The 16177-nt window shown below is 42.1% G+C and overlaps 1 protein-coding gene across 6 annotated transcripts in view; it reads right to left on the bottom strand.

The window, feature by feature from the left end:
- Positions 1 to 16177, bottom strand: part of LOC139758841 (uncharacterized) — a 557798-nt gene that overhangs the window by 47869 nt on the left and 493752 nt on the right. For all 6 annotated transcript variants that reach the window (XM_071680695.1, XM_071680691.1, XM_071680693.1 and 3 more), the window contains one exon: positions 13982 to 14194. In XM_071680695.1, the coding sequence (XP_071536796.1) occupies positions 13982 to 14194 (213 nt within the window). The remainder of the gene's footprint in view (positions 1 to 13981; positions 14195 to 16177) is intronic.

Raw genomic sequence — 16177 nt, 5'->3', positions numbered from 1 at the left:
ATTTTTATTTTAAAAAATTTATAATTTTATTATATATATATTTATTATATATTTTTTTTTTTTTTTTTTTTGCTTGTCCTTTTCCCCGGGTTTTTTGGAGTAGCGCAGGAACCGACGAGATGGCCCACCACCCCTTCACATGTATACATAGTCCCACACGCAAATATTATACCTACAAGCTTTCAGGGTTTTTACCCAGATTTCACATGCCTGATCATCCACTGACTGACGTCAAAACCCCGGTATACCAATCGTCAATTCTCTATTTTCCCTTTCTCCCTTTACCCTCTTGTTCAGGGCGATCAACAAAATCTTTTTTACTCCCTTTTTTCCCCTCCAAAATTTTGGTCTCCCCTCTCCTGTTCCTCACCTCCAAAACCCTAATCCTTGGTCAATCTTTCCCCCTATCTCTCCTGTGCCAACCATTTCAAAAAAACCCCTTCTGCTTCCAACACGCTCTTTTTATTTCCACAATTCTTACCCTTCGTTTTCTTTTCTCGATCAAACCACCTCACACAAACATTGTCCTCAAACTTTCATTTCCAAACAATCCCCTCCTCTGCGCAAACTCTATCATAGCCCAGCCCCGCACCATACAACATTGTTTGGGAACATATTCTTCAAACATTTCCATTTTTCTTTCCCAGATTTAAAGTTCTCGACTTCAAACTTCTTCAAGGGGGGGGGTCCGAATTTTCCCCCTCCCCCCCCCTATTCCATTCCTCCATGGTTCCCCTCGCGCCCGATCCACTCCCCGATATCTAAACACTTTTTTTTCTCCTTTTTCTCCATTAAACTACTCCAATGGAAATTTACCCCCAACCTACTGTACTTTAAAAACCTTGCCCTTTTTCCTTTTCTAAAATTTCTTTTACCACCTTTTCCAAACTCAGTACCCTTCTGCAGTTTTTCCATGAATCAGCACCCGCGCTGTATCATCAGGGGAAAACAAGACTCATTTCCCCAACTCTTTCCCCCAACAGACTTTATACTTTCCCTCTTTTTCCCAAACCCCTTGCATTACCTCTAAACCCATCCATAAACCCAAAATTTAAAAAACCCTGGGAATCACACCCCCCGCCCAAAATACTTCACTGAGAACCAATCACTTTCCTTTTCTACACGTACCATGCCTACACCCTTTGAAAAAAACTTTTACTGTTTAAAACTTCCCTCCCCCCACCATATTTTTTTCAAATTCCAAAACCACCAAATCTACCCATAGGGCCCTTTTTTCCAAAATTTTTAAAAAATAAAATTTTTTTTAAGTATTTCTCACATACATTTTCAAACCAAACACTGATCCAAAATCCTCTCCCATTCTGAAACCCAACTCCCTTTTCCCCCAATCTGATCTCTGTACATGCCTTCACCTTAATCATACCCTCCCATTAATTAAGGTTTTTTTTTTATAAAACAAACTATACTTTAATTTGAGCACTCATTTATCCCTTTCTTTTAATGGCCTATGCAGATTCCGCATTCAGGCCCTCACATAGTCATACATACTTTTAAAAAACCTTACCAACCAGTCAAAATCAGTCCCCCCTTTTTTTTAATAAATTCCAACAATACATCCAAATGCTCCCTTCCCGGCTTTCATTTCCGCAAAGCTTTTCTACCCTTCGTTTACCAAATCTTTTTTTCCCTAACCCCTCCTTGCAAACCACCTCGACCAAAACCCCCTTTATCTCCCATTATATCAAAACTTCAAAAAAGTAAAATTTCACCCATCCCTTCCCCATCACCACTTTGTTATCACCCCCCCATTGCGTTACTAAAGGTTCCTTTTCCCCCCCTTGTCTTACGCATTTATTTACTTTTCCAAAACATTTTTTTTCCCCAAAAAAATTTAAGGGATACTCTTCCCCCAATTCATTTCCCCTCTTTTACTTTGCCCCTTTTCTTGACCCCCTTTTTTTCTTTTAAATCTCCATAAATTGCTTTTTTCCCCTGCAAAAATTTCCAAATGCCTATCTTTCTCTTTCACAAATAATTTACTTCTTACCCCACCACTCTACCCTTTTAAAACCCCCCTCCCCCCTTTCTCATGCCCAGACTTTTGCGAACATATGTTTCTAAATACTTTCCCCCCCCCTTTTTACTTCCATTTTCTCCCCTTTTCCAATTCTGTATCATCTTTCCGGATTCCTCAAAAGTGTCCTTCCAAGTACTTATTAAATTGTAAAAATTACTCCTTTTTTTGCCCCAAAAAAATTTATTTCGTCCAACGTAATGATCAACTCTTAATTCCTCTCGATATTAAATCAAAGTTTCTTTACCCATTAATTAAATTATAATATTATATATTTTTATATATAATATATAATTATTATTTCCCTCCTTGTATTAACTTTCAAAAATTTGGAAACAAAAGAAGGGTCAGCGGGGAGTGTTTCCCCCTCGAAGGCTCAGAGTGGGGTGCCTAAAGGGTTGTGTGGATGTAACCAAAGATGTAAAAAAAAGGAGAGATAGGTAGTATGTTTGGGGAAGGAACCTGGTGTTATGTTTTGGCTTGAGTGAAACGAAGCTCAAGGGTAAATGGGGAAGAGGGGTTTGGGAAAAAGTCTCGGGGAGTGAAGTAGGGGTTTTGTGAGGGGAAACAAGAGCAGGGAAGGGAGAAAATTACTCCTGAAACAGGAGTTGTGGGAGTATGTGTTAGAATGTAAAAAGTAAATTCTCAATTATAAAGGGGTTAAAATTGAAAGTTGATGGAGAGGGTGGGGGGTTATTGGGGGCAATTGCACTGGGCATGAGAAAAAAGATCAGGGAGGGCAAGTGTTTTGGGAGCAGCTATGAGGTGTTGCGGTTTTTTATGCACGAGACGGGTTATAGTGATGGGTGATTTTAATGCAAAGGTGGTAATGTGGCAGTTGAGGGAATAATTGGTATGCATGGGGTGTTCAGTGTTGTAAAAGGAAATGGTTAAGAAACTTGTGATTTATGTGCTGAAAAAGGACTGATGATTGGGAATACTGGTTTAAAAAGCGGGGATATACTTTAAATATACTTATGAAGTAGGAGAGATGGGAGAGCTTATTGGATTACGTGTTAATTGACAGGCGTTGCGAGAAAAAAAGGGCTTTTGGATGTTATGTGCTGAGAGGTGCAACTGGAGGGATGTTGATCATTATCTTGTGGAGGCTAAGGTGAAGTTAGTATGGGTTTTCAGAAAAGAAGGGGTGAATGTTTGGGGTGAAGAAGGTGGTGAGAGTAAATGAGCTTGGGAGGAGCCTGTGTGGGAATACCGGAAGACTGTGTTACAGAAAGGAAAAGGTGAGAACAAAGGAAGTTTAAGGGTAGTGGGGGAGGAATGGATGTATTTAGGGAATCAGGGATGGATTGCGCCCAAAAAATGGGTTGTGGCATGGGGAAGAGTGGGAGGGGGGGTGTGTTTAGAAAGGGTAGGAGTGGTGGGATGAAGAAGTAAATATTAGTGAAAAAAAAAGAGAGGGGGCATTTGGACGATTTTTGCAGGGAAAAAATGCATTGAGTGGGGAGAGAAGTATAAAAGAAAGAGAAAAGTGAGGTCAAGAGGAAAAGGTGCAAGAGGTGAAAAAAGGGCAATGAGAGTTGGGGTGAGGGGGAATATCAGTAATTTTAGGGGATAAAAGATGTTCTGGAAGGAGTAAAAAGGGTGCGTTTAAAACAAGGGAGCAAAAAGGAACTTCAGTGAAGGGCGTTTAAAAGGGGAGGGGATAAAAAGTGTGGTGATGTGAGAAGGAGGGTGGAATGAGTTTTTTAAGGTTTGTTGAATGTGTTTGATGACAGAGTGAGCAGATATAGGGTGTTTTTTTTGCGAGGTGGGTGCAAAGTGAGAGGGTTAGGGAAATGATTTGGGGAAACAGGGAAGAGGTAGTAAAAGCTTTGGGAAGATGAACGCCGGCCAAAGGGAGCAGGTTTTGGGGGGTATTTTCAGTGGAAAATTTTTTAAAAAGGGGGGTGACTGTATTTTTTGACTGGTTGGGGTTTAAAGGTTTTTTTTTAATGTATGTTGACTCATGGTAAGGTGCTGAGGATTGGCGGAATGGGCATTTGTGCCATTGTACAAAGGCAAAGGGGTTTAAAAGTGAGTGCTCAAATTACCCCAGGTAAAGTTTGTTGAGTATTCTGGTAAATTATATGGGAGGGTATTGATTGGAGGGTGAAGGCATGTACAGAGCATCAGATTGGGGAAGAGCGTGGGTTTCAGAAGTGGTAGGGATTGTGGACCCGGTGTTTGCTTTCGAGAATGTATGTGAGAAATACTTAGAAAGAAAATGGATTTGTATGTAGCATTTATGGATCTGGAGGAGAAGGCATATGATAGGAGTTGATAGAGATGCTTGTGGAAGGTATTAAGAATTATGGTGTGGGAGGCAAGTTGTTAAAAGCAGTTGGAAAAGTTTTTACGGGATTTTAAGGATGTGTAGTGTAGGAAGAGAGGAAAAGTGATTGGTTTTTCCCAGTGAATGTAGGTTTTGCGCGGGGGTGTGTGATGTCTCATGGTTGTTTATTTGTTTATGGATGGGGTTGTTAGGGAGGTAAATGCAGAGTTTTGGAAAGAGGGGCAAGTATGAAGTCTGTTGGGGATGAGAGAGCTTTGGAAATTTAGTCGTTGTTGTTCCGCTGAAAGGGGTACAGCGCTGGTGGCGGATTCATGTGAGAAACTGCAGAAGCTGGTGACGGGGTTTGGTAATGTGTGTGGAAGAAGAAAGTTTAAAAGTAAATGTGAAAAAAGAGCAAGGTTATTAGGTACAGTAGGGTTGAGGGTCAAGTCAATTGGGAGGTGAGTTTGAATGGAGAAAAACTGGAGGAAGTGAAGTGTTTTAGATATCTGGGAGTGGATCTGTCAGCGGATGGAACCATGGAAGCGGAAGTGGATCATAGGGTGGGGGAGGGGGCGAAAATTTTGGGAGCCTTGAAAAATGTGTGGAAGTCGAGAACATTATCTCGGAAAGCAAAAATGGGTATGTTTGAAGGAATAGTGGTTCCAACAATGTTGTATGGTTGCGAGGCGTGGGCTATGGATAGAGTTGTGCGCAGGAGGATGGATGTGCTGGAAATGAGATGTTTGAGGACAATGTGTGGTGTGAGGTGGTTTGATCGAGTAAGTAACGTAAGGGTAAGAGAGATGTGTGGAAATAAAAAGAGCGTGGTTGAGAGAGCAGAAGAGGGTGTTTTGAAATGGTTTGGGCACATGGAGAGAATGAGTGAGGAAAGATTGACCAAGAGGATATATGTGTCGGAGAGTGGAGGGAACGAGGAGAGCGAGGTAGACCAAAATGGAGGTGGAAAGATGGAATGAAAAGGATTTTGTGTGATCGGGGCCTGAACAGCAGGAGGGTGAAAGGATGGCAAGAATAGAGTAAATTTTGGAGCATGTGGTATACAGGGGTTGACGTCTGTCAGTGATTGAAATCAAGGCATGTGGAAGGTCCCGGGGTAAACCATGGAAAGCTGTGTAGGTATGTATAGTTTGCGGGTGTGGACGATGTGTATGTACATTTGTTTGGGGTGGTGGGCATTTCTTTCGTCTGTTGCCTTTGCGCTACCTCGCAAAACCAGAGGGAGACAGCGACGAGTATAAAAAAAAAAAAAAAAAAAAAAATATAGATGAATGTAGTTTTGCGGCAGGGGTGGTGTGATGTCTCCATGGTTGTTTAAAAATGTTTATGGAGGGGGTTTTGTTGGGGAGGTAAAAGCAAGAGTTTTGGAAAGAGGGAAAGAAATGAAGTCTGTTGGGGTAAAGAGAGCTTGAAAAATTTGAGTCAGTTTTTTGTTCGCTGATGATACAGCCCTGGGGGCTGATTCATGTGAAAAAACTGCAGAAGCGGGTTTGACTGATTTTGGGAAAAGGGGTTAAAAAGAAAAAGTTAAGGGGTAAAGTGAATAAGGGGAAAGGGTTAAATTAGGTACAGTGGGGTTGGGGTCAAGTCAATGGGGTGAGTTTAAATGGAAAAAAACCCTTGGAAAAAAAAGTGAAGTTTTTAGAAAAGGGATTTGGACCCTGGCAGTGGTTTAAAACCCAAGGGAAAACCGATGGGGACCATGGGGTGGGGGAGGGGGCAAAATTCGGGGACCCTTTTGAAAAATTTGTGGGAAGTCGAAAAACATTTATCTCGGAAACCCAAAAAAATGGGTATTTTTTAAAGGGAAATAGTGGTTCCAAAAAGGGTTGTAGGGTTTGGCGAGCGTGGACTTTTGGAAAAAGTTGTGCCAGGAGGATGGAGGGTGCGGGAAAGGAGATTTTTGGGGGACAAGGGTTTTGGTGTGGGGTTGGTTTGTTTCGAGTAAGAAAACAAAGGGTAAAGAGATGTGGGAAATAAAAAGAAAAGGTTTTGAGAAAACAGAAGGCGTGTTTTGAAAGGGTTTTTTGGTCCCCTTGGAGAGAATGATTTGGGGGAAAAAATTGACCAAGGGGATATATGTGTGGGAGGGGAGGGAACAGGGGGAAAAGGTAGCCCAAAATTTTGGGGGTTGGAAAGATGGGGAAAAAGATTTTGGGTGATGGGGGCCCCCTGAACATGCAGGAGGGTAAAAGGGAGGGCAAGGAATAAAGTAAATTTGGAGCGATGGGGGTATAAAAAACCGGGGTTTTTAGTCTGTCAGGGGTTTGGAAAAAAGGGCATTGTGAAGCCCCGGGGAAACCATGGAAAAGCGTGTAGAATGTATAAAAAAAAAAAATATTTTATTCATTTTTTTTTTGCTTTTGTCGCTTCTCCTGGCGTTTGCGAGGTAAGCGTAACAAGAAACAGACGAAAGAAATGGCACAACCCACCCCCAACACACTAGGTACACACACAGCCACGCCCACAAACACCAAATATACATTCCTATAACATCTCAATGTACACAAGAATACACACACAGACACATACATATAAACCCATGCACCACTATTCCACACTGCCTGCCCCTATTCATTCCCATCGCCCACCCCCCTCGCCGACACAACAATGAATAATAACCATCCCCCCCCCCCCGCATGTGTGCGAGTACACTAGGTAAAACAACAAAGCCCCATTTGTTCACACTCATTCTCCCAGCTGTCCACGCATAAATTCCCGAATACTACATATATATATTAGATATATATATATATATATATAATTAATAAAATATATATATATAATATATATATATATGTATATAATATATTTATTTTTTTTTTTTTTTTTTTTATTTTTTTTTTTTTTTATACTTTGTCGTTGTCACCCCCCCCCTCGCCGCGTTTGCGAGGTACGCAAGGAAACAGACGAAAGAAATGGCCAACCCCCTCCCCGATACACCTTTTCAAAAAACGTCCACAAACCAAATCACATACCTACACAGCTTTCCATGGTTTTTCCCCAGACGCTTCACAGCCTTGATTCAATCCACTGACAGCACCGTCAGCCCCTATACCACATCGCTCCAATTCAACTCTAGTCCTTGCCCTCCTTTCACCCTCCTGCCATGTTCAGGCCCCGATCACACAAAAACTTTTTCACTCCATCTTTATTCTTTCCACCTCCAATTTGGGTCCTCTCCCCCTCTCCCCCTCCTCCCACTCTCCCCTCCCCCTCCCCCCCTCCTCTCCCCCCTCGCTCCCTCACCCCCCTCCCCCTCCCCCTCCCCCCCCCCTCTCCCCTCTCCTCCCTCCCCCCCCCTCTTCTCCTCCCTGGAGTGCTTCTCCTTGTTTTCCCTCCACCTCGACCCCATAATATCCTCTTGTCAATCTTTTTCCCCACTCATCTCTCCATGTGCCCCCAAAACCCCTTCAAAACACCCTCTTCTGCCATCTCAAAAAAAACCACGCCGCTTTTTATTTCCACACAGCTCTCGGACCCTACGTTACCTCACTCGATCAAACTCAACTCACACCAAACATTAGTCCTCAAACATCTCATTTCCAGCACATCCATCCTCCCCGCGCACAACCTAATCCATACCCACGCCTCAGCAATCATACATCATTGGTTGGAACCACTATTCCTTAAACATACCCAGCCCTTCTGCAGTTTCTCAACATGAATCATCCACCAGCGCGGTATCATCAGCGAACAACAACTGACTCTCTTCCCAAGCTCTCTCATCTCATAATATATATATATAGATATAATATATATAAAAATATATATATATATATATACATTTGCCATTTCCCGCATTAGCGAGGTAGCGTTAAGAACAGAGGACTGGGGGCCTTTGAGGGAAAAATCCTCACATGGCCCCCTTCTCTGTTCCTTCTTTTGGAAAATTAAAAAAAAAAATAAAAAAAAAAAATATACATATATGAGTGGATGAGCCATTCTTCATCTGTTTCCTGGCACTACCTTTCTGATGCAAGAAACAGAGATTAAGTAAATAAATAACATTCTTATTCACCTATTTTGCTATACTTAATCGCCATCTCCTGCGTTAGCGAGGAAGCACAAGGAAACAGACAAGGAATGGCCCAACCCACCCACATACACATGTATATACATAAACGTCCACACACATACATATACATACATATACCTTTCAACATAAGCATACATGTACATACACAGACATACACAGCTATGCACATGTCCATATTCATTCTTGATGCCTTCATCCATTCCCATCGCTACCCTACCCCTTAACGAGGTAGCACCAGGAAAAGACAAAAAAGGCCACATTCAATCACACTCAGTTTCTAGTTGTCATGTGTAATGCACCAAAACCACAGCTTCCTTTCCACATCCAGGCTGAACAAAACTTTCCATGGTTTATCCCAGACACTTCACATGCCCTTGTTCAATCCATTGACAGCACATTGACCCTGGTATACCATATCATTCCAATTCACTCTATTCCTTGCATGCCTTTCACCTTCCTGTATGTTCAGGTCCCGATTGCTCAAAATCTTTTTCACTCCATCCTTCCATCTCCAATTTGGTCTCCTGCTTCTCCTTCTTCCTCCACCTCTGACACATATATCCTCTTTGTCAATCTTTCCTCACTCAATCTCTCCATGTGTCCAAACCATTTCAACACTCCCTCTTCTGCTCTCTGAACCACACTCTTTTTATTATCACACATCTCTCTTACCCTTTTATTACTTACTTGATCAAACCACTTCACACCACATACTGTCCTCAAACATTTCATTTCCAACACATCCACCCTCCTCCGCATAACCCTATCTATAGCCATGCCTTGTAACCATGTAACACTGCTGGAACCACTATTACTTCAAATATACCCATTTTTGCTCTCTGAGATAACATTCTTGCCTTCTGCACATTCCTCAACACTCCCAGAACCTTCATCCCTTCCCCAACCCTGTGACTCATTTCCACTTCCATGTGCTGCTAAGCCCACTCCCAGATATCTAAAACACTTCACTTCCTCCAGTTTTTCTCCATTCAAACTTACCTCCCAGTTAACTTGACCCTTAACCCTACTGAACCTAATAACCTTGCTCTTATTCAGATTTACTCTCAACTTTCTTCTTTCACACACTTTACCAAACTCAGTCACTAACTTCTGCAGTTTCTCACCTGAATCAGCCATCAGCGCTGTATCACCAGAGAACAACTGACTCACTTCCCAAACTCTCTCATCCACAACAGACTGCATACTTGCCCCTTTCTCCAAAACTTTTGCATTCACCTCCCTAACCACCCCATCCATAAACAAATTAAATAACCATGGAGAAATATTCACCTCCCTAACCACCCCATCCATAAACAAATCAAATAACCATGGAGAAATCACACACCCCTGCAGCAAACCGACATTCAATGAGAACCAATCACTTACCTCTCTTCCAACTCGTACACATGACTTACATCCTTGGTAAAAACTTTTCACTTCTAGCAACTTACCTACAACATCATATACTCTTAAAACCTTCCACAAAGCATCTCTATCAACCCTATCATATGCTTTCTCCAGCTCCATAAATGCTACATACAAATCCATCTGTTTTTGTATGTATTTCCCACATACATTCTTCAAAGCAAACACCTGATCCACACATCCTCTACCACTTCAGAAACCACACTGCTCTTCCCCAATCTGATGCTCTGTACTTTCCTTTACCTTCTCAATTAATATCCTCCCATATAATTTTCCAGGAATCCTCATGAAACTTCTGCCTATGTAACTGGAACACTCACCTTTATCCCCTTTGCCTTTATACAATTCCACTATGCAAGCATTCCGCCAATCCTCAGGCACTTCACCATGATCTGTACATACAATGAATATCCTTACCACCCAATCAACAACACAGTCACCCCCTTTATCAATAAATTCCACAGCAATACCATCCACACCCACTGCCTTGCTGGCTTTCACTTTCTGCAAAGTTTTCACTACCCATTATCTATTTACCAAACCATTCCCCCTGACCCTTTCACTTAGCACACCACCCCTAACAAAACACACTACATCTGCCACTCTAACATCAAACACATTTAACAACCCTTCAAAATACTCACTCCATCTCCCTTCTCACTTCATCACTACTGGTTAGTACCTCTCCATTTGTCCCTTCACCGATGTTCCCATTTGTTTTCTTGTCTTATGCACTTTATTTACCACCTTCCAAAACATCTTTTTATTCTCCCTAAAATTTAATGATACTCTCTCACCCCAACTCTCATTTGCCCTCTTTTTCACCTCTTGCACCTTTCTCTTGACCTCCTGCCTCTTTCTTTTATACCTCTCCCACACATTTGCATTTTTTCCCCTGCAAAAACTGTCCAAATGCCTCTCTCTTCTCTTTCACTAATAATCTTACTTCTTCATCCCACCACTCACTACCTTTTCTAATCAACCCACCTCCCATGCTTCTCATGCCACAAGCATCTTTTGCACAAGCCATCACTGCTTCCCTAAATACATCCCATTCCTCCCCCACTCCCCTTACCTCCTTTGTTCTCACCTTTTTCCATTCTGTACTCAGTCTCTCCAGGTACTTCCTCACACAACTCTCCTTCCCAAGCTCACTTACTCTCACCACTCTCTTCACCCCAACATTTTCTCTTCTTTTCTGAAAACCCCCACAAATCTTCACCTTCGCCTCCACAAGATAATGATCAGACATCCCTCCAGTTGCACCTCTCAGCACATTAACATCCAAAAGTCTCTCTTTCGTGCGTCCATCAATAACGCTCTCTGGCCATCTCTCCTACTTACATACGTATACTTATGTACATCTCGCTTTTTAAACCAGGTATTCCCAATCACCAGTCTTTTTTCAGCACATAAATCAACAAGCTCTTCACCATTTCAATTTACAACACTGAACACTCCATGTATACCAATTATTCCCTCAACTGCCACATTACTCACCTTTGCATTCAAATCACCCATCTCTATAACCCGGTCTTGTGCATCAAAACCACTAACACCCTCATTCAGCTGCTCCCAAAACACTTGCCTCTCATGATCTTTCTTCTCATGCCCAGGTGCATATGCACCAATAATCACCCATCTCTCTCCATCAACTTTCAATTTTACTCATATCAATCTAGAATTTACTTTCTTACACTCTATCACATACTCCCACAATTCCTGATTCAGGAGTAGTGCTACTCCTTCCCTTGCTCTTGTCCTCTCACTAACCCCTGACTTTACTCCCAAGACATTTCCAAACCACTCTTCCCCTTTACCCTTGAGCTTTGTATCACCCAGAGCCAAAACATCCAGGTTCCTTTCCTCAAACATACTATCTATCTCTCCTTTTTTCTCATCTTGGTTACATCCACACACATTTAGACATCCCAATCTGAGCCTTCGAGGAGGATGAGCACTCCTCGCGTGACTCCTTCTTCTGTTGCCCCTTTTAGAAAGTTAAAATACAAGGAGGGGAGGGTTCCTCGCCCGCCGCTCCCGTCCCCTTTAGTCGCCTTCTACGAAACGTGAGGAATGCGTGGGAAGTATTCTTTCTCCCCTATCCCCAGGGATAATAAATACATATACATACACAGATATACATATATACAAATGCACATATTCATACATGCTGACTTCATCCACTCCCGCCGCCACCCCACCACACGATATGACACCCCCTCCCCTCCGCTAGGAAAGGACAACAAAGGCCACATTCGTCCACACTCAGACTCTAGCTGTCATGTGTAATGCACCGAAACCACAGCTCCCTTTTCACATCCAGGCCCCACAAAACTTTCCATGGTTTACCCTAGACGCTTCACATGCCCTAGTTCAATCCATTGACAGCATGCCAACCCCGGTATACCACATCATTCCAATTCACTCTATTCCTTGCACACCTTTCATCCTCCTGTATGTTCAAGCCCCAATTGCTCAAAATCTTTTTCACTCCCTCCTTCCACCTCCAATTTGGTCTCCCACTTCTCCTCTTCCCTCCACTTCTGACAAATATATCCTCTTTGTCAATCTTTCCTCACTCATTCTCTCCATGTGACCAAACCATTTCAATACACCCTCTTCTGCTCTCTGAACCACACCCTTTTTATTACCACACCTCTCCCGTCCCCTTTAGTCGCCTTCTACGACATGTGAGAAATGCGTGGGAAGTATTCTTTCTCCCCTATCCCCAGGGATAATAAATACATATACATACACAGATATACATATAAACACATGCACATATTCATACATGCTGACTTCATCCACTCCCGCCGCCACCCCACCACACGACATGACACCCCCTCCCCTCTGCTAGGAAAGGACAACAAAGGCCACATTCGTCCACACTCAGACTCTAGCTGTCATGTGTAATGCACCGAAACCACAGCTCCCTTTTCACATCCAGGCCCCACAAAACTTTCCATGGTTTACCCTAGACGCTTCACATGCCCTAGTTCAATCCACTGACAGCATGCCAACCCCGGTATACCACATCATTCCAATTCACTTTATTCCTTGCACACCTTTCATCCTCCTGTATGTTCAGGCTCCAATCGCTCAAAATCTTTTTCACTCCCTCCTTCCACCTCCAATTTGGTCTCACACTTCTCCTCCTTCCCTCCACCTCTGACAAATATATCCTCTTTGTCAATCTTTCCTCACTCATTCTCTCCATGTGACCAAACCATTTCAATACACCCTCTTCTGCTCTCTGAGCCACGCCCTTTTTATTACCACACCTCTCTCTTACCCATTCATTACTTACTCGATCAAACCACTTCACACCACACATTGTCCTCAAACATCTCATTTCCAACACATCTACCCTCCTCCGCACAACCCTATCTATCGCCCATGCCTCACAACCATATAACATTGCTGTAACCACTATTCCTTCAAACATACCCATTTTTGCTTTCCGAGATAACGTTCTCGCCTTCCACACGTTCTTCAATACTCCCAGAACCTTTGCCCTTAACCCCCACCCTGTGACTCACCTCTGCCTCCATGGTTCCATCCGCTGCCAAATCCCTCAACCCTACTGAACCTAATAACCTTGCTCTTATTCACATTTACTTTCAGCTTTCTTCTTTCACACACTTTATCACACTCAGTCACCAACTTCTGCAGTTTCTCACCCGAATCAGCCACCAGCGCTATATCATCAGCGAACAACTGACTCACTTCCCAAGCCCTCATTCTTACACCACAATCTGTGCATTTCATCCTGTCATTCTTTATGATATCTTTACAACATACACACACACACACACATCTTATGAAAGCACTTCTCCACCATTTCACTCCCTTTCCACAACTTTAATCATGAAACCCTTTATGAGCTTTTTCCACAATTCAACATCAGAAGCACTTACTTTATTTCTTTGTTTTTAATCTCTGCCTAACAATAACTCCAATCTCTAATGTTCCTCACAATCACTTCTACCCTCAATTTTCCTCTCACTAGGCCCAAAGACAACAGTTTAAGAGGTCTTTGAACTGTTTCCTTCATCTGCTGAACTCAGTCTACATCTTCTGTTTTTATCAACACACAACATTTTATCTGCATCTCACTCGGACTCAAATGTTTCTCATCAAACTAAATGTACATTTTTTCTAACAAATATCAAGTCTAAATTCTTACCGGTATAAAGTCTGGTAGTCCATCAGAGATGTTGAGTCTGGTTATCTCAGCCTTAAGTTTCTTGCGGTGAGCAGGCTTTGTGATGCCAATGGCATTCAGGTCTTCTGGGGTCATCCGTGAGATAGTTGGCATATCATATCCAGCTGATATGAACTTCTCATAGTATTCCTCAAAACGGAGATCTGTCAACCAAGCTCTTAACACTTCTGAATCCTGAAATTTAGAAAAACATCAAAAAATCAATTTAAACATTAAATCAAGTGTAACATTTCACTTAAGACTTCTTTTGCTAATTCGAGAGTTAACCAACTTGACATTGCTGATAAAATCATATTTTGTTTCTTTGTTAGCTGAGATGTCTTGGACAGCTGATGCGCTAATCAAGGCTGTCCCATTAATGCTATATCTATATCTATATCTATTTTGTATCTCTTTATCATAACTAATTGCTGCCTCCCATGTCAGCGAGATAGTGCCAGGAAACACACAAAGAATGGCCTATCCACTCATACACACACACATACTTATTTTATTTCATTGATTATACTTAGTCGCTGTCTCCCGCGTTAGCGAGGTAGCGTAAGGAAACAGACGAAAGAATGGCCCAACCCACCCACATACACATGTATATACATATACATGTGACGCGCTGTCAATGGATTGCGCCAGGGCACGCGAAGTGTATGGGGCAAACCACGGAAAGCTCCGCGGTGCCCGGATGTGGAAAGGGAGCTGCGGTCCCGGTGCATTATACATGACAGCCAGAGACAGAGTGTGAACCAATGTGGCCCACGTTGCACCCTCCCAGCGCCAACCCGCGCACACGCGGGGGAGGGGGTTGTCATTTCATGTGTGGCGGGGTGGCCACGGGAATGAATAAGGGCAGACAGTATGAACTATGTACATACATACATACATATATATATATATATATATATATATATATATATATATATATATATATATATATATATATATATATGTATATATATATATATATATATATATATATATATATATATATATATATATATATATATATATATATATATATATATATATATATATACACACATGTACGTATGTCTCCGTGTGTATACACATGTATACGTTGAGATGCACAGACATGCACATGCGCGTGTGTGGACGTGCATGCCCATACATGCGTATGTGGGTGGGTTGGGCCACTCATTCCTCCGCTTCCCCGCGCCACCCCACTAACGCGGGAGACAGCGACAAAGTATGAAAAAATGTATAAATCATATATATATATATATATATATATATATATATATATATATATATATATATATATATATATATATATATATATATATATATATATATATATATATATGTCTCCCGCGTTAGCGGGGTGGCGTGGGGAAGCGGAGGAATGAGTGACCCAATATATATATATATATATTGGGGTGAAGAGAGTGGTGAGAGTAAGTGAGCTTGGGAAGAAGACTTGTGCGAGGATGTACCAGGAGAGACTGAGTACAGAATGGAAAAAGGTGAGAACAAAGGACGGAAGGGGAGTGGGGGAGGAATGGGATATATTTAGGAAAGCAGTGATGGCTTGCGCAAAAGATGCTTCTGGCATGAGAAACGTGGGAGGTGGGTTGATTAGAAAGGGTAGTGAGTGGTGGGATGAAGAAGTAAGTTTATTAGTGAAAGAGAAGAGAGAGGCATTCGGACGATTTTTGCAGGGAAAAAATGCAAATGAGTGGGAGATGTATAAAAGAAAGAGGCAGGAGGTCAAGAGAAAGGTGCAAGAGGTGAAAAAGAGGGCAAATGAGAGTTGGGGTGAGAAAGAATCATTAAATTTTAGGGAGAATAAAAAGATGTTTTGGAAGGAAGTAAATAAGGTGCGTAAGAAAAGGGAACAAATGGGAACTTCAGTGAAGGGGGCTAATGGGGAGGTGTTAACAAGTAGTGGTGATGTGAGAAGGAGATGGAGTGAGTATTTTGAAGGTTTGTTGAATGTGTTTGATGATAGAGTGGCAGATATAAGGTGTTTTGGTCGAAGTGGTGTGCAAAGTGAGAAGGTTAGGGAAAATGATTTGGTAAACAGACAAGAGGTAGTAAAAGCTTTGCGGAAGATGAAAGCCGGCAAGGCAGCAGGTTTGGATGGTATTGCAGTGGAATTTATTAAAAAAGGGGTGATTGTATTGTTGACTGGTTGGCAAGGTT

This window comes from Panulirus ornatus, chromosome 31, assembly GCF_036320965.1.
Source record: "Panulirus ornatus isolate Po-2019 chromosome 31, ASM3632096v1, whole genome shotgun sequence".
Classification (NCBI taxonomy): domain Eukaryota; kingdom Metazoa; phylum Arthropoda; class Malacostraca; order Decapoda; family Palinuridae; genus Panulirus; species Panulirus ornatus.
Note: the sequence above shows the minus strand (reverse complement) of the source record. Positions and strands in the feature narration are given on the sequence as shown.